The sequence below is a fragment of the Anser anser genome, assembly GCF_964211835.1.
Source record: "Anser anser genome assembly, chromosome: 1".
In the NCBI taxonomy this organism is placed as follows: Eukaryota; Metazoa; Chordata; class Aves; order Anseriformes; family Anatidae; genus Anser; species Anser anser.
In genome coordinates, this window is record NC_139720.1 from 203,178,454 (window position 1) to 203,198,159 (window position 19,706).

A 19,706-nucleotide genomic window follows, 5' to 3' on the forward strand; every position below is an offset into this window, starting at 1 on the left:
CCTCCTGGCAGCTCTAAAATGTTTCTTTTCAGGATTCACCAGGAAGGGAGATGTAGCAACATGGAAAGACCTACATTTATAAACACAAAGTACAGCTGTACTATTGTTTTTATGATTGTTTTCTTTTTGTAAAAATTTACTTTCTTGTAGTTCAACCCAGTTAAAAGGAAAACAGGTTTCAGGCTGTGGGAAATGCTCTAGTAATTTGTTTGTTTGTAAAGAATGGACAGCCTTATGTCCCTAGAAATGCACTAGTGAAGAAAACAAGTGAGCCTTGGCTGGTGGATCTCAACCCATTTCCCAGTCTGCATTTGGCTTGGAAACTACATGCATGTAAGCTTTCTGTCTAGCTCTGTTTTCTCCAGTCCTTATGTAGATCTTCTTTAGGCTTCTCTGCCCTGTCATCTCCTGTCTTTTCATCTTCTCCCCACCACCATGGAGACACATCCCTATTGTGTCCTAAAGAGGAATCGCATGTTGCCTTCAAAACTCAAATATTCAGATGGGAGATCTTCAGGCATGAGCTCAAATATACTAAACAAAGGAACGTTTCCCCAGTGTTTTGTTTATCTATTTTGGCATGATTTAATGCAACTCTTAATGTTATGAGGCTTATAAATGTCTATTTATTTTGTTATTGTTCAATTTATGTCTCAGTGTAGCCCTTGTTAACTGTCTGACTAACCAAACAGAAGCCAGATGCTATAAGGTATCCATTAACTCATGATCATGAAATAACAGCATAAGGGGAAGGAACGAAAATGCTTATCTGTGCCCTTCTGCCATTTATTCTGCACTACAAATTAAAGACTGGCCATAAAGTTAGCCAGGATGCTTTTCCAGAAAGGTATAACTGAGGTATTACAAAGTATGGTTATATCCTGAAACTATTATTTGCTGTTTCATCAGTCATGTGTTGTGTAAGTTGTAAAAGCACAAAGGCCAGTCAAGCTTTTTTTTTTTTTTCTTTTTCTTTTTTCTTTTCTAGATTTAATCTGCATAAAATTTACATGAAATAGGTCACATAATTGCCTTCTTTTCATTCAGTAGGTGTTTCTACTAGCAAAACACTGCTTAAACACGTCATTGTTTTTTTTTATTCCATTTTGTAATGGTCCTGAGCAAATATCTCTCTTCACCCTGTAAAAAGCTTCATGTGAGAAACTAAGCTGTGCTTTTGCAGTAGAGAATTACTTTTCTGTATTCCAAGGTAGTTGTGTAGTCATAGTAAGGAGAAATGCTAAGTAGATAAGTGGACAGTAGAAGGCCTCACTGTTCCAAAATAAAGTAGGAGCTCGGGAAAAACAGGATGGGCAGTGTGAGAATGGTAAAACAAAGATCACAAGTTCTCAAAACATAAGAAAGGAGCAATTAAAGGGTTGAAAAAAAGAAAAAATGTACATATATGGTATAGAGGAGCGTCAAGTAGCTTGTGAACCTGTAGCACTCAGCCAATGAGGAAACAGGGGAGGTGATCAGGCATCGGGTAATAGGGAATAAAGGTTATGATTTGTTTACTAAAATGCGCTCCTGATTGACAGGACGCCTGCCATTGCAATTGCGAATAAAATAGCTTCACAGAAGATCCTGTCTGAAGAAAATTATTTGAGATTTTTTTCACAATTCAGTAGGTGTTTCTACTAGCAAAACACTGCTTAAACACATGTTGGTTTTTTTCTTATTCCATTTTGTAACAGTCCTGAGCAACTTTCTCTCTTCACTCTGTAAAAAGCTTCATACTCAGAACGAATGTCTGCTCTTCTGCATTATAAATCCACACTCTCTAGAGAAATAGTTAGCAAGATGCTCTGAGGATCAGCTTATGTAAGTAGTTAGCAGAGTAAATGCCAGTAGATGGCAGTCCAGAATGTGCAACATCATTCCTGGGCCTTGTAGCACCCAAAAAGAAAAAAAAAAAAAAACAAGAAAAAATCCCTTGGTGCACTGCAGCTGAGATCTTTAGCACAGCTCTTTGTATCATTTCTTAGAAAACAGACTGTAAATGTGTGTAACTGTTGCAGCTGTCTCGCACCTTTTCACAAATGGGAAACCCTTTTGTCTTTTAGTATGCTACTGCTTACACAGACCAGTCCCTGTGCCTAAATAACAGGAATTGTGTTACAGGACTCTTTGGCAGTGTTCAGTCCTATGTCTGCTATTTTTAAATTCAAAGCTTTGGGATTTTTGGTGACAAAGACTTTGTGCTTGCTTTGTATCTATGCTCATAGGGACCTGCAATATGTGTAGCATAGAATCAAAGAACCACAGAATATCCCAAGTCAGGATGGACCCACAAGGATCGTCGAGACCAACTCCTGGCTCCACAGAGGACCACCCAAAAGTTCACCAAGCCCAAATTCACCCCTCTCCAGAAGCTCTAGTCCAGAGAATGGCAATGAAGCTGGTGAGGGGTCTGGAGAACAAGTCTTACGAGGAGCGGCTGAGGGAGCTGGGATCGTTCAGCCTGGAGAAGAGGAGGCTCAGGGGCGACCTTATCGCTCTCTACAGGTACCTTAAAGGAGGCTATAGAGAGGTGGGGGTTGGTCTGTTCTCCTACGTGCCTGGTGACAGGACGAGGGGGAATGGGCGAAAGTTGCGCCAGGGGAAGTTTAGGTTGGATATTAGGAAAAACTTCTTTACCGAAAGGGTTGTTAGGCATTGGAATAGGCTGCCCAGGGAAGTGGTTGAGTCACCATCCCTGGAGGTCTTTAAAAGACGTTTAGTTGTTGAGCTTAGTGATATGGTTTAGTGGAGGACTTGTTAGTGTTAGGTCAGAGGTTGGACTAGATGATCTTGGAGGTCTCTTCCAATCTAGACGATTCTGTGATTCTGTGATTTTTTATGTTTTCATGGTGTTATGCTCCAGGTTAATATAGCCTAAACATACATACTTCAGAGTGCAGCCAGAGCAACCACTTGACTTGCTTGTCTGTGGGACACATCCTGCCACTCCCAAGGGTGGGATGTGGGCATTTCCAAGTCCTCCTTGCTGCATTCCCCTGTGTCTGCTTGTCCTACAACAAGTCTAGATGCCTAAATTGGAGCCCTGGGTCCCATTATGTGTCTAAAAGAAATTTTGTACTGGTTCAGTGCCTTTCTCTGCTCTGTCTTTCTCCATTTATTCACATGTTCTTGCTTGGGAATGGCGTTAAAGTGCAGCCCTCATGCCAGATTTAAAACGTGGCAATTGTAAAGAGGTTTACTTTTTATTTTTATTTATCTATCTATTTTGGCTGCATTAGGGCCTGGCATGATCTAATCCTAATTAAGTGGCATGCAGAAGCTAATGTACTCGCAAAATGAGAAAAATACAAGGAAATCCCCAAACGATCTACAGTAGAACAAACTGTACAACTGTACTTTGGGAGATCACTTTTATAGGTAGAACTTTAAAAGGTGTTGTATCTATAGTAGCCCAAAAGGTTTGTAATAGACTGTGTATCATTATATCTGATTGTTCATGTACTCCTGAATATTACCAGGAATTGAAAGGTAAAACAGGCAAAAAAATTAAAAAAATAAAAATAAATCGCAAAGTTAAACTTTAAAGAAATTTAATTATCTTTGTGACCCTTCTAGCATAAGCATTAACTGGAAGAGCTACAAAACTCAGGCTACAAAGATATGAGACAAACATGAAGTGACAGCACTGAAACAAACCCAGGCCCTTCAAGGTGTTTTCTCAGCCTTCAGGAAAGGCTGGCTGAGTTTAATCTCTTTGCTCAGAGATAGCCCAAAACTAGTGGATAATTTACATCTGGTTCAACACCTCAGAACTGTGCTTGGGTGGAGTAGGAAACTCTGCTATCAATTACAGCTGAAATATTCATTAACACTTTCTGGCTTGACAGAATCTGATTCCCTGATCTCTACTTGTCTTCAAGCTGTGCTCTGTTAGAGTTGTTGTCTTCACATCTAACATAAATTCTCAAAGACTTACCTTTCTACAGGAAGGTTCTTTTTCTGGTGCATTATTAAAAACAAAACAAAAGCAAACAATCTGTTTTTTTGAAATTCCTTAGCTATTTATTTCTATACCTTGGAATATGTTTATTTTTTAATGCTACACAATTCCTGATCAACAATGGCTATATTTTAGAGAAGAGACAGACACATGCCAAACTCTGCTTTTAGCCATCCATGATCCCATGGAAGCGCAGGAATTACTTTCGGATGATAATGACATAAAAAGGCAGAGGATGCTCAACTGGCTGTCCCTGCTGTGTGCAGATTCCACTTCCCTCAGGGTGGGGATAGCATATCATGAGATCAGTCCTGATAAATTCTTCTTTTACAGTTGTTTGCTCCATTTGGGCTTTATTTATTTATTTACCTGCTTATGGATGACACAAAAACCTATAAGTTGCAATAAAAATTAACTGTTATAATTTATGAGATACTCAGCTGTCCACAAGCAGATGGATGTAGGGCTTGGCTGGTTTAAGAATCAAGATGTGTTGGCTTCTGGTGTTTATATTTTTGAAATTTGTTAACCCTTTTTAATGGTGAACAGAAAATAAAGCTTCAAATGTTCCCCTCAGACTATTCAACTAACAAGTACAGTTCCTTGGTAAACTGTGCTTGAAATTAAGTAACTGCACCTGAATAGCTGAAATTCATATTTCTTATGAAGTCATATTTCCGGGTAATGGATCTAAAGTACTGCCATTATTAGTTCAGGAGCCTTGTATCCATTTGTTATTTGTGTAACTTGTTCCCTTTCTGTAGTAGTTTTGTATTTGTGTAAGTGTTTCTGCAGGGCCATACGGAATGAAGTGCTAAGGGAAATTCTCGGTGCTTGCAGCAAAGAATTGGCTCCAGGCTTACACCAGCGCAGCTGAGAGCAGACAGCTCTCCACACTGTGTAATTACTTCTCTCAAGGCACTCTTCTTTTGGAAGAGACAAAATTCAGGGGGATGAACCCAGTGGTGTGGCCATGTTTCCACAACTGTAAACCTAAAGCAGCACTTTCCTCGTTGTCTCTCTAGCACATGGAGGGAACCCCAAAGCTCTGATGCTAACTTCCAACAGAAAGATTCTGCTTTTAATTGCAGAAAATGCTCCATTGACTTCAGTAATTTCTCCAAATTATCTCTGGTGCAGAGGAGAGCAGAATTTCATCTATTACTATTTAAGTGAGGCATAATAACTGTTTCTTTAGCAAATCCATCAGCTTGGATACAAATGAGTACAAAAACAAAAAACTCTCAGAATGTCATGGAAAAGCTGTATTTGCTACCTCACTTTCTGTTAAATCAGCATGGAATTGCAAAACTTGGTAAAGCATTAGTAGGTGTCATGCAGTCCTAAATAAATCTAAATGCAACACTTGAATCATCACAAGCAAGCAACCGAAAGCATACAAAAAAATCCTTCCCACCCACCCTAAATCATGAACAAAGCAAACAAACAAAAACGCTAAAGATTCCTGATAGTCTTGCTGGTAAAAACAGAGTCAGGAATCAAAAGTTTCACTTAGATAATAAACATGAGAAAAATGTGGACAGATAATTCACTCAGCTAAGTGGTAATAGCAGCATGCCGAAGAAAAAGTAAAGGGAAAGCAAGAATTTCAGCATGTATTCATGGGTATCCATGTTGCCATGGCAACTTCTCAATGGAATAAAGTATTTTCTCTTTTCTTTAGGGCTTAAAAAGAAAAGAAAAAAAAAAAAAAAAAGAGAAATGCTGTTCTGCAAATAAGCACTTTGCCTTTTTTTAAAATAAATCCATAACTGCATCTCACGCAGAATTTCCTAATGTAACAAGCATTATTTTGTTATGCTTTGGAAATAGACTTAAAATTATTGAAGGATCCCATATTATAGATGTGTTATTGAAAATGTTTCTCCTGCCCTCTCTACCTCATATAAAGAATGCTTTATAAAAGCCTAAATTCCTTCACATATTTGGATCCTCCTCTTTTTTTTTTTTTTTTTTTCTTTTTTACCCCTTGTTGTTTAGCTACAGAGCTTGGATAATCAACATATTCTGCAGCAAACCTATGGCTGTTTTCCGGCTGAAGCTAATTCTATTTTTGTTCCCTTTTGATTTTCTGGAGTGAAATTCTGATCTCTTATTTTGTGCTACTTGTATCAACTAAGTTATTCTATCTTAAGCAATTATTTAAATTTGAATTCAAGGCCAATAAAGAAATATCAGTTTGTGTGGTATCTTCATCCTGAACTGACTGAAAATGCAGCTCTGATCAATCTCGTTCATTCTTTCTCTAAATAAGGCAGCAGATAGAAGATATTAAATGGAATGTCACTATTTGAAGTTAAAATCGTTTATAATCCTGTTTTGGAAATTTTGATGAAAGTGTAATATTTCCAGAAGTGACTGAAAAATGTAAGTGATAAGCAACCATTTGCAGAAATTACTTGGAAAGCTTCAGCAAATACTTAGGTGTTTTTACGTGCTGACATTGAACGTGTTTTAAATATAGCACAATTTTCATTGTTGTGCCCACTGAAGTTATAAAAATATATTTTAAAATCAACTTATTTCATTAAAAAAGCAGTTATTTTCAGAGTATATTTGTGACAATGACCTTAAATGAGAAGTTATAAACTGACTATTTCTTAAATATATTCACTACCACTGGTAAAGTGTCTGGGTATTTATTACAATGATGGAGAAATTCTAAGAATCTGGATATGATTAATAATACCTTTGAAAAAGTAAGCTACACGTAATTATCTGATCCCTCCAGGGCTTTTAGAAAACACTGCTTGCAACTTGCTGATTCCTTTATAGTCCCTGTCTCCTACTACTTTGGTTATCTCATCCAGTGTATTGCACTGGTAGATCCACTTGACACAGGTAGCCCGCTCAATTCCAGTTTCATTTATTCCACTTTAACACTTGCACCATTTCCATGTAACTTTTTATTTAGTTTAGCACTGAACAGCATCAGATCCACTTCATTCTGGTAATGCAATCTAATTAAATTAGCAGAGTACATACAGATAAATACTGTTAGAAATGAGTTGAAGGTTTATATATGGGATCAAAATACATGTTTTTGGCTATATGTATTTTATGGCTATGCCTACACCGGTAAATTAAAAGTGGCCAGGAATGTTCCCAGGCACTAGGACCAAATGGCACAGAATAATCCATGTCTATGCTAGCAAACCCATCTTTGTCTCCCAAACGGTTTAACTGTATGCAAACAACCTCCTAGAAATGGTCCCTGAAAAGTACCTGCTTGGGGTACCACTACATATAAATATAGATATATAATATATATATATATTTACATATATATATCTGTATAATACATATAAAATATATGCCGAAGAATGTCCTAAAATAGGTATGTTACAGTACCCAGGAATGATTGAGTTTACAGGTATAGACACAGTCTATGTTGTTTAGGGGACACAAATCAAGATTAAACACAGAAAACCAGTACATTAAGCCCTGTTAGTCATTGTTTTGTAATCTGAGAGCTGCTGCCTTGTATCTCTTTCACTTTTCATTAAATCACTAAAACTGCTCAACCTTCGTCTGGGCTATTGGTACAGAAATAAATAGAACAAAGCAAGATTTACACCAACGTATTCATAGACTTCAGCACCAGAAGGGACTGTTGCTATTGTCAAGATGGAGTATGTCTATGGAAGCTAATGTCACTGTATTTTAGGCACTGGTAGTAATGAGCAAGAGACTAAAAACATCTAGAAGCCTCTGGTGTTAGAACAGCACAGTATAGTTCAAATATATGAGACCTAGGTAAATATCTCCTAGGTGAATATGTACAGTAATCCTGGTTTAGGGACTAACTTTCAGTGCTTTTAAGTGGCGGGAATAGCTATTGAGTTTATTTCTTAGTTCCTCTCAGCAACAGAGATCACCTCTTATTTTTCTTTTGAACTACAGAGGAGAATAACACAGCTGTTTCTTCCATGCTCTAAAGATTACTTATTTATTTGTCTGTTTATTTAAGTTGAAAGCAAACAAGACTAATTGGATAGTTTTTAACACTTGCAGGGAGGAAGACACCTGGACAGGGGTAGAGCCTCTGAAAACTGTTTCCTTCTGTTTCCATTATTCAGTCACCAGCTGTCTTGCAATGGTTGTGTGCTAGCAACTTGCATACATAAATCCTTTTTTATCTTTGCTGGCTGCTTCAGCAAACCTGAGCCTGTTTAGCCTGCTAAAGGTCATGCTTGGACACAAAGACATGACTTTCCTCCTTCTAGACTAACTTTTTTGTTCTTAATTAAGCTGTCTAAGTCCTACAGTCAAAGAAGAGACAGAGAGATGAATGAACAGCTCTAAATGAAGATCAAGTCCATGTAAAATCATTTGTTCTCTGGCAGTTTACTTTCTCTCCAGCTTGTGCACCTCACTTAAGTACCTAAAGTCAGGTAGGATAGTTCTGACACAATCAGCTTTCCCCTCCTCTTGCCTTTCCCTTGCTCTTCTCCTTCCCCATCTTTTCCCCTTGGCCTGTCCTTACCTGCCAGGAGGAGAAAAATGATGCTGGGCTGAGTAAATTAGGGTTAGTTGGATGTCTGCCACCCATGTATTCATCCGTGCAGACCACACAGTCCTCTGCATCTCGCCAGTCCCAGTAGGGGATGGTGAAGTTCTCATCACCTGTTATCTTCTGGATCTCACTTTCCCAGAGGAGCAGAAAGACACGATGCCAAGGCAGAAAACCAGGGGCTTCATGGGCAAAATCGATGTCCCGCCACACATTGGACCCACCTAAGAGTGTGTCCCGAGAGGCATAATAATGCATCCACACAAAGAGGTCATACACATTGATGTTTCTGAACATGGGGTTGGAGCCGTTGTTCATCTGGGTATACGTGCCAGTGGCAATGACATAGTCCTGGCTGGGGGTGTTCTTTGCCAAGTTAAGGTAGGCAAGGAACTTGTCCTTCTCGCTGTTGGTGAGCTGGAAGATGTTTCTTCTCGTTCTCAGTCGCCTTTCAGTGCAGTTGAGTCCCGAGAAACCAAACTTGCACTCCCCGCAGCTGAATCCCATGAAGTTACCTTTACATTTGCAGGTCCGGTTGTAAAACACAGAAGGCCAGTCCTCTCTGTCATCCACTCCTGAGAAAGGGAACTGTGGCCCCAGTGGAGCTTGAGAGAGAAGTATGGCCTGGCAGGCCCCTCTGTTGGAACGCTCCCCACAAGGGGACCCGTCTCCGTCCCAGAGAGGACAGCACTCCTTCCTCAGCAAGCTCTGGGTGTTTGCACAGGCTCTGGGGAACTGCCCGGCAGACGGCTGAAGGATGACTAGCAGGAAACCCATGGCAAACAGAGACATCCTTACAGAGCAGCAGGAGAGCATCAGCATTACGCTTCAGTGCATGGAGAGCCCTCTCTGACCCCTGCAATGTCCTGGGTATAAAAGAATTTTCTCCCTTCTGCTGGGAATGCTTCACTGCTGACTTCTACTACAGTACACCCACCAATGTCCTTCCCCATTCCTACCCTGGGCACATTTACACAGAGAATACACTTCATGGTTAATCTGATTATCACATGTTCTGGGCGAAAGCCAACTGACTTTTTCGCCCACCCCCTACAGGTTTCAAAATAAAGACATTTATTACAATTTGTTAATCTTCTGCCTAGCACATGATTGCTTTCTTCTGGCAATTGGAGAGGAAGTAAAATTAAAATTTGGATGCAGAAACAACTGTCGGATCTTCAAAAGAGTTGTTTGATAATACACTTTGGTGTAAATGATTGTTTAAAAAAAACCTGAGAGGAATCTGATCAATTAAATATGCACGGTGAATATGAAAATGAGAAAAATATTTTTGGGGTAGACTACATTTTATTTTTTTTAAGGAAAAGTAAACATAAGATGGAGTCAAATTAAGTGTGCATATAGGGCAGAAACCAAACACATGATTTGGCATGGCATTTTTCATATTTCAGCAACAGCTGCTTTTCCCAGGCTACCATATGACAAAGTATTTTCACAAGAGAGCTGATAAACTTTTCAAGAAAAAATAGTTTAATTCCACTGGAATCAATAGCACTTTAATGGTTAAGACTACACTCAAATCTGTGCCCAAATCTCCACAGTTTTTTTGGAAAGTACAGGCAATTTGCCAACAGACTTGACAAAAGTACTTTTAGCAGGACCTGGAAAACAAGCCTTGACTTTGGTCTTTCTCCCACCATGAAGTCTGCAAATCCCCTATCTGTGTTGTTTGCTCAATATGTTACTCCAGACCTCCCACCTTCTTTTTCTTCTTCTAAGAAAGCCTGATCGGAGCTAATGGAGCAATATGAGAGACATTGGATGTTATACATACTTTGAAATTGCCCCTTGAATTAAAGGGACAGCAGTTGGTTTCCTTCTGGGTGAATTGCACATGAATTATCCAGTTTTCTTCAGCTGTCATTGTTATTAGAAGAGTGTTTTATTTTTATTTTTATTTTTTTTCCTAAAAGCACAATGAATTATTTCCTCATGGTTACAGAGAATGTCAGGAAGGCAGGGACAACATATAGGGAAATGAAGTGAGAACTTTGCTGAGAAACGATGCCTTTTGCTGGGATCAGCAGCTCACCACATGACTGTGCTGAGGAGCACGAGGTGCTTTAATCCTGTTGGCTTCTACGCCTCAGATATTCAGGGAGATTATCCCCGAGTCCTGGCACTGGGGAGCCAGTGATGGAGGCACTTGGAGCAGGACGAACAATGAAAAAAGAGCTGTTTTTATTTTAATTATTTATTTATTTATTTATTTATTTTAAATGTTTCTAACCACAAGCTGATACTTACTGTTGTTTGACTGATTCCCCTGGTTTCCATGCTAAGCTTGTAAAATAGATTTAATCACAGAAATGTTACTTGTTTAATTTATTTTATTTTCTCTCTGCCTGGCTGTTTGGGAAACCTTTGCAATTCATTTCATTTAGTGTTCCTCCCATGGAGGCTAGTGCAAAACTGGTATACGTGAGAAGAGACCCATCTCTGAGGATAATGATAAATATATATATCATTAAGGACATTGTAATGAAATGTAATCAATTTTCACTGAAAAGCCACAGGGATTGGGAAAGGCCTGAGGCACAGCCTCAGAGTGAACCAGAAAAGCCCTCAAATATATGCAGACAACCATACACAAAAAATACATTCAATATCTTACTTTTATATTCAATGGAGATTTAATGTTCAATATTTAAAAAAAAATAAATGAATACAAGCCTTGACAGTTATCATATGACAAGTTTCTGAAACAGCTAGTTAACAGAGGAATCCCCTGTGAAACTGTATGAATGAGAAACTCTGAATGAGAAATGTGACTGAGGAGCAGCATACGTCTTTTTTGACCTACTGCTGAGCAGAGGCCTCTTTTGATTAATTGTGAGTGATTCAGATAGTATTTGGAAAATCAAGCCTTCCATATATAAGCAGCCGTAAGAGTTAACCAAATAAGACAATGTGTGTTCCTATTCCCATGCGTGACTGTAGAATCACCAAAACATGAGACAGTCACACCTCACATGCTGCATCCAGGCAAAATTCTCGTCACTTAAAAGGCCTCATGAGACTTTCCATTCCTCTTGTGCTTCAGCCCAGCACGCTTTTGTTTCACTGTTCATCTAACACAACCATCATGTCTAGCTGAAGTTTTTGTGTAAGTTGAATTTAGTTTTTTTGACTGAGAACTCTTTCTTGAGTTCTTCCAGTGGATTAGTATCATCACACTGCATGCACCAAGAGATTTCATTCTCATATCTGGGTCTCTGCATTTGAGTAGGTGTCGAGACATTCACTTAAGGCCCACAAATGTTAGATGATCCATAAGACTAGCATGGTTAAAGCATGCCAATTTCTGTATCCAAAGACAACAGCTTGATGGCCATATCCAAGTTTACTTGATTCCAAACCAAAAATGATCGTGAATCACCTTACATTTGTGTCTCGTGGAGGCAGTCTTTGACAACAAGCTAGCACGGGACTTTACTTCATGTCCTTATATCTTAACTCTACCCTAGACTTTTCAACTAGATCAGTAAAGTATCGCTTTCAGTCTAGTAGAGCAACACAATAATATCAATATCTAACTCGTGCTTTCATTACAAGGTCCTTAAGTACTTTCTAGAGAAGTCAGTAGTTATGAATAAGAAAACCATCAGACATGGTGAGAAGTCTTCTTGAAGTTCACATGCTGGTATTCTTGTGGTGTGAGAAACAGCTTTTAGCACTATGCTGCTATTGCTAAACCAAAGTCTTCACATAGACACCACCCATGCCTTTCTTATGTAGTTACAGGCAAAGAAAAGGAACAATCCAAATCACAAACAGTATCAGCTCATAAAAATAACCCTTGGCTTCCTCAGGTCTGACCAGGCTGATCTTCAAAAAGATAATTTCTTACGTTTGGAAAATAACATAGGAAATTTCAAATTCAGGCTGCTGATACTGAAGCAATCAAAGTTTCAGGTAATATTAGTGGGGTTTAAAAACTTCTAGCACTTGGATAATACTGTGAAGATTGTATCTCTCAATATCATTCTTACCATTTTTTAGAGATTTGGTGTTTTTTAAGGTCCAATTGTCTATGTTGAGCAGGGAAACAGCGAAACCTAGGTTGGGAAAGTGGAGAATCAATTTAATAGCAAATATTTTAAAAGCCAGGTATAGAACTGTTAAGAAACAAAGGCTAGATAAACAAAGAAAGTTGGTGCTGCTCAGTTCCAGTGGAGAGAAAAACTTCTGTAAAGAAAGAAATAGTAAAACAATACATGGCTATTTGAGATAGATGAGTACAAGGACCTTTTGACAATGAGAGAGCACTGACAAATGGAAGGAAAGATAGCCTATTAGCCAGCCAGGAAATTCAGTTTGACAAACCAATAAGCTTAAATTGTGTTCTCTGATCCTTACCTGCTACACGCTGTTGTTCAGCATCAGCATCCTTACGTACTGCACAAGGCACCCGGTTTCAGAGGTTTGCCTGAGCTCCTGCTGAACTTGCATTTCAGGTACCTGAAGGACAAAGCATTGCTTTTTCTTCCCCTTGCCCCATGTCCCATGTACCAGATGGAGCTATCATTCTTCCTGGTGGTTTGCCTGTGGGCCAAATCTGTCTCCTGGCCCCCAGAAGAAGCAAAACAGTAGTGGATGTAGGATGATGACTTATGTATATGTCATAGATACTAATTTGTGGTTAAAACTAGTATTAAATGCCTGTTTTCTGGCTGCTGATAAATGAGTAGGATAAGTTTAAGAGTCCTGACTATCATTAAGAGCCATGAAAAAGCTAGGTATTTAAACATTACATCCTTAGGTGAGAAAAAATAAAGTTTCTGATTAGAAAATAAGAATTTAGCTCAGCTCAGTTCTACAAATCAAGGCTCTTTATTAAGAGAAGCAGACTACAAATTCCCACAAGCTTTTTAGCCTAAGACAAATATCTCCACACCCTTTTTGGTATGATATTTGAAGATAAGGCTTAAACACCCATTTGGATGTATGAAAGGAGCATAGCCCTGGGCTGAAAAATGGTTCTGAATGCTCTAAGTAATCAACTTTTAACTCAAAAGCAGCATGCCTAATATCCAGTCAGCACAGCTGATGGTCTGATGGATGTACCCGTGGGCATATTCAGTCATGAGTGGGATGACGGGCCCCTAATCTGAAATTCAGTGCAAAGTTCGATTAAGCTTAGCTTGTGCAGCAATTCAAAGCACTCCTGTCACCCCATGCCAGCCTTAGCCCTGAGCTCTTGCAGAAGAATCCACAGATGTAGTTGGCTTCCCAGGCTAAAATTATTTTATCACATAATTTTAATAAGAGCAATCACTGCAATATTGGATCAACCCTCTTCCTGATAACAGCATATCCTGCTCCGTGCATGAATCCCCAGTCTCAGCATTGCTGAATCAGCCAGAGAAGACGGAGCTAGTGCTACAGTTATATGCTGGTTTTATATTGCATAGAAAGAGGAGAAATACACGTTCTAGCAGAAACAGAAATGTTTGGACAGATGATATTTGATTGGGTACAAAGTCTGCTGGCACAAAGTTAGTCTACACATTTTAACAACATTGAACCAATGAGTTTTACTGTATCAGTGCTTTTCTAACGTGGCCATGGTATTTTTGGTCTGATACTGGGAGCACTAGAGACTGTGCACCAGAAAATAGGAATTCACACTGATCTGAAAACATTGGCCGGGTATTACAGTCAATATGTAGGAATATGAAAAAGAGAGTCACTGATCTGCTACTCAAAACAAGGGAGAAGATATGTTAATGCAATCAAAGCAATAATGGTATAGAAAGAGTAGCAAAAGTCAAAACTCAGTTTTCCTATTATAGACTGAGGACAGTATTAAAGTGGCTGCTACCCTATCAATCTATACGATTTAGATCTTTGCTGCAGGCTACACAAAACCTATCTGATACCTATCAGTCTTGATGACAAGACAGCAGCTAAGGGGGATGCTGAAGCATTTCTGAATATTTTCTTTAATTTTGTTAAACTCCACTTTTACTTCACTTCTGCTTTTAGCTCAGTGCTGAAAGACAGCCTGGTTTCTGGTTTTTGGGAGCATGCTGGGCAGAGTGGAAATTTTGGTAAGTGAGCTTTCAGAGGAAAAGCACCAAACAATTTTTTACTACTGTGTGGCTGATACGTGAATTTGGCCTTGATAGCAGGCTAGAGCCCAGGTTTAACTAGGTAGATAATAGTGTGGTGGTTCAGGAAATCCCTGTTTCATCTAACAGCTCACTGAGGCTGAAAGCACAGAAAGTTTTCAGCAGCCTGCCAGGAAACTATCAATATTTTTTGCTGGGTTAATGTTCTGCTTATTTTCCAAGGGGAACTGCCCTGCTGAGGGGTCAGACAAGCACTCTAACTCATGCAAAACCAACAGTGGAAACAGCTTGAGGAGAAACAAGGCCAGACTTTTCTCTCTTGGAGAGCTCTCAGACTTAACTCTCCCATTCTGCTAAACTGCATTCTTAGTCCTTGCGGCAGGTACCCGACTGCTGAGTCTCCATCAGCTGCAGAATCTTAGTTTTGTAGTTATAACCTATCATCTTACTCCTCCTTTTCTGTGTTCCCTGATAAACCTAACTCTCTGCAGGTTGACCTGTGTGTGGGGGCAGTGTTTGCGGGACGGGACGGATGGACGGACCTTCCTCTGGGCTTGCCCACCGTGCTTGGCTCCTCTTCAGAAAGAGCTGTGTGTAATAAGTGCTACGCTATTCCTGGATGCCTCTAGGCCCTTCTTACAGGCTTGTCCCGCTCCATTTATCCAGCTCTGCAGAGACAGGAAAGAGTAATAAACTCCTAGTAGCTGCCTGTTGTTTGTGTGCATGTTTGGGGAAAAAAAGATAATCAAATGGTTTATTAAAAAGCACAAGAGTGACATTTAGCACAAGAGCAGGTCTCAGCCACTCCTGGCAGTAAGACAAACAGGGCTTTAGTGTCAAAAACTAAATTTGGAAAAGGAATGGGAGAATCAGTCAGAACAGGTACATGTGTACAAACCAGCTGGGACCCTCTGAGGTGGAGATCACCTCATATAACCTCTTGAGCCAAGCACAGCTGGGATTCCATGAAGCCTTGCCTTTGCTTGCAGATAGAAGTGGGACCTACGCATCAGATAAGTAGTTCACACATTTTTTTTTTATTTTCTTATTTTTAATGTTTAAGCATACTTCATTTTGGTTATAAATTGGTCCTTTTGACATACTGCCAAAAAAAAAAAAAAAAGTTCATTTGAATACTCAAAAATGATGAGGAAAATGCTACAGCCATTTAAAAATGTATTCCAGAGATTTACCAGTATAAGTCCAAACTTTTTGTATGGGAAAAGATAATGGACTATTTCATATAATATATATGTAATATCTTTTGAAAATAAAAAGTACTGGAAATGTGATTAAATGTGTCTAGTTTTAATGGAGAAAATATGTACAGAAGAAATTAATCTGATTTGTTGCACTCTGATTTTTTCCTTTGAATGCTGTCCTAACCTGGAATAAGCTTTATCTCCTCTGGGCTTGAAGACCACCTTGGCTGACTAGACCTTCAGGTACCTCAGAGAACTCCTTAAACATCCTGACTTTTTATTTTGAATGGGTTCTTAAAGCCCATAGTTTTTGCTTTGCCTGAACCCCCCTTATGTTTGTAACTGTGGTAGAAGGACCAGATCAGATAAAACCAGGCTGTCCAAGCCTACAATACACAGTAGAGATGGAAACTTGAGCCACCATAAGACAATCAGTGGGAAATAAATGTTTCCTAACCTCCCAGCCTGCTACCTGCATATCTGCTTATTATTGCAAGATTTTCAACGAGAGGCCTCTTGAGATGCAATGGACAATAACAAGCCGACCTATAAGTCCAAAGTGCCTGCAGAAGAACAGCCCACATCTGCTTCCCCTGCTCTGCAGAGTGGAGAAGATCATGTGGTTCTTCAGTCCCAGATCATTGCAGAGAGAAAATGCAGATGATAAAGTAGGCAATTATAATAGCTCCACTCACATTTCTATTAATTTAAACCTCTCTACAGCATATGGAAGATAAAGGAAAAAGACATACATTGTTTAGAATTCAAAAAATCTTATTAACCTTCCATAACTGTCTGACAATACTCAAAGGCCCAGCTACACAAAAGACTCAAATATTAGATGTAGTCTCCGATTTCTACCCACCATCCAAATAATCACTAATGAAGAATCAAATTGTACTGAATTTGACTTTCTTTGTAGAACTTCACTAATTAATCTGCAGCTAAATAAATATATAAATAAGACCTTGACATTCAATTTCAATTTAATGCAAATAGCAGATAGGAAACTCAGTTTCTCATGCTGCAAACTTTCTGAATAAAGAACAAAATGTCTTGGTAAAGCATTAAGAGTTTGGGGGAAAAAAAATCCTTCCAGAGTAACGTTCAGTGATTCTGATAATAGGTGATGGTTTTGAGTTACAAACAGAAGGTGAATTAGGAATGATTTTTTATGTTTCTCATTCTTTGCTATTAGGAGGTAGTATGTTCAAAAAATGCAAAAAGAGATTTTTCTTCATGTAAGTCATAGTTATATTGCTGGATCCTTTGCTGATGAAAATATTCATAGGTAGAAAAACTGACCAGGCAAATTCATGAAGAAAAATTTGTTAAGCCAAGTTCAGTGCAAAGACACCAACTCTGGCTCCAGAAGACTTTGAACTCTAAATTGTCTGAGGATGCTAGATCACCCCAGAGAAATACCTCTTCAGGCTTGTTCTGTTTCCAGAATCATGGTGTGTTGGCTACGGCCTGTAGTGGGGCCAGGATATTGGACAATGCAATCCTTTGGTTTGACCACTTCTATGACAAATACAAACTAAATACTGCCCCACTGAAGACGGCATTATGTTTAGCACAGAGTTCACCATCCTTTTTCTGGTCTCTACTACAGCACAAGTATTGTCACAGAATCACAGAATGGCTGAGGTTGGAAGGGACCTCTGGAGGCCACCTTCTCCAACCCCTGCTCAAGCAGGGACACCCAGAACAGGGTGCCCAGGACCATGTCCAGGCGGCTCTTGAAGGACTCCACAACCCATCTGGGCAAACATGTATTACAACATGTATCTCCTTCATATTCAACAGCAAGGATCTTGGAATAATTAATACATACAAATTTGGGGTTTCATTTAGAAATGAAAAGTAGGCCTATTTTAATTTTTTTCAGAATAAAAAGCAAACACCTGGATGAAAAAAAAATAGTTTTTGTTGCCAGCAAAACAGATTTCTTCCAGGTGATTCACACTGATATTATAAATGTCTTTGCACCACTTACAGGTCTTTGGAGATTTATCTAGAAAAAAAGTTGGAATAAATGAATGGCCCAGTATGTTTCTTGAAGTCCTTTCTTCTCCTCAAGCCAGAGAACATACAGGTAGAAGACACCAAAAATAAACAGTTTGGGAAGCAAGGGATGCATCAGTTTTGCAAAGTACTAAGGTATTAATTGAGACAAATTAAACAGATTTAAGAGAAAATATGTTTAGTATTTCTGATATATGTGTAAGAGATTCTTACAACCAGAATGTTTAAACTAACCTTTATGACTAATCACATGTGATAGACTTGGCCTAAACATTAGTCTTTTCATCAAAATATGGTTTGGCCAAAAAGGCAAATCCATCAAGACCATCAAAAGTCTTGTGGCTGATCAAAAAACCTTGTGGCATCAAAAGGCTAATTTCAGTAAGTGCAAAGGACTGACTGAGTTCTGAGAGCAGTGATTTAGCAGATCACTTGGGAAGCGTGAGAAGTAAAGAGTTCAGAGTGAGTTTCTGAAGGGAACTTTATGTCATTCCTTATATTTTTACAAGAATACATAAAACATAGCAAAATCCTCATGCTTATGGCCTGGATCTTTTTGTCACCAGTTTCCCTGTCCTTAGATAAAATAGACACAACGTGTTTATCACCCTGCATGAAATATTTACCTACTTTCTAAACATACAGGTACTATGTTTTGTTTGTGTTTGCTAGCTGGTTAGGGAAAACAAGCTGATACATAGTGGTGGAGTATGACAAAAGAATAGTATTTCAGTAACAGTGAAATTTTAGTGGTTTGTACTGATGTAGAACTGGTCATTTAGAGACATTTCAGCTGACACCAGAAACGAATTATTTCACTTGGAAAATAAATTCAGTATCAGAAACCAAGAAGGTTCTGCTGGAAGAAGCTTCACATATGTTAGTAAATTTTAGTTTGATTTAGTGTTAAATACAGCCAGATTTATTTTGAACTTGGTCTTCCAGTCACAAAGGACAAAAACACATTTAATGTTATGTTAGTTAAAATGCCTTTAAACGTGGAAACTGCAAAGCAATATGCATATGCCTACCAGCATAAACAAAGACAGCTTCATCACTGAGGAATGATGAGAATACCATGAGAGGAGTACCGAAAGTGGGGACACAGCATGAAAATTACTGACAATATGTACGTAGTTAATTTTAATTGCCCCTCTTACACCACCATTGGTCAAACATCAGTGAAGAGGGAGTTGGAATTCAACCCATTTTGTACAAATTATTACTTGAGGGGTCCATATTTTTGGATATTTTATAGTGATTATTTTGCACGTGCTGCTTAAAAGCCTACCCAGCCTCAATTCAGGGTCCTTGGAGATTTCTGCTATAAGATTCCACCATGGAAAATATATAAAGCTCAGAAATCTCTAAAAACATTTTCCTGTAGCTTTTCTATATGGAGTGATGTCTCAAATTTTCTAGGTCTGATATTTTGGGATCTCCTAGAATTAAAAGTAAGCATTAGTTCTGCTCTACTTTTGGGAATATCTTTGTTTCATGGGGGTAAAGCTCCATTTTTCTCTTTCAGTGCTTGAAAACTTTGGACTTGAGCCTTTCTAGTCAGATTCCTGATGTTTTGCATGGTAATCATTTTCTGGATTACATTTTTTTTTTCTGCTTTTTTTATTGCTCACATACCCTGCATGTTAGATTAGTGGATAGAATTCAGCCATGCAAAGAAGCATGTCTGTTCTGCAACTGTATTTAGCATATAGACCTTGAAATAGAGTTTATCGGGGGAGTGAAGAGGCAAATCCTTCTTTCCCTTCACTCAGCACATTCCAATGACCCATGCACACTGCCACTTCTGCAAGGTATATGGTAACAGCAGTGAGGTGATATCAAAACCCTTTTGCTCTCACTGTGTTTTCTTCCTTTTTGTG

General features: G+C 38.8%; 1 protein-coding gene across 1 annotated transcript in view; it reads right to left on the reverse strand.

The window, feature by feature from the left end:
* Window positions 1-12,483, reverse strand: part of TYR (tyrosinase) — a 56,682-nt gene extending 44,199 nt beyond the window's left edge. Inside the window, exon 1 of the mRNA XM_083840357.1 lies at window positions 8,472-12,483. Within this exon, the coding sequence (XP_083696483.1) occupies window positions 8,472-9,320 (849 nt within the window). The 5' untranslated portion in view covers window positions 9,321-12,483. The remainder of the gene's footprint in view (window positions 1-8,471) is intronic.
* Between the last annotated feature and the right edge of the window lie 7,223 nt (window positions 12,484-19,706).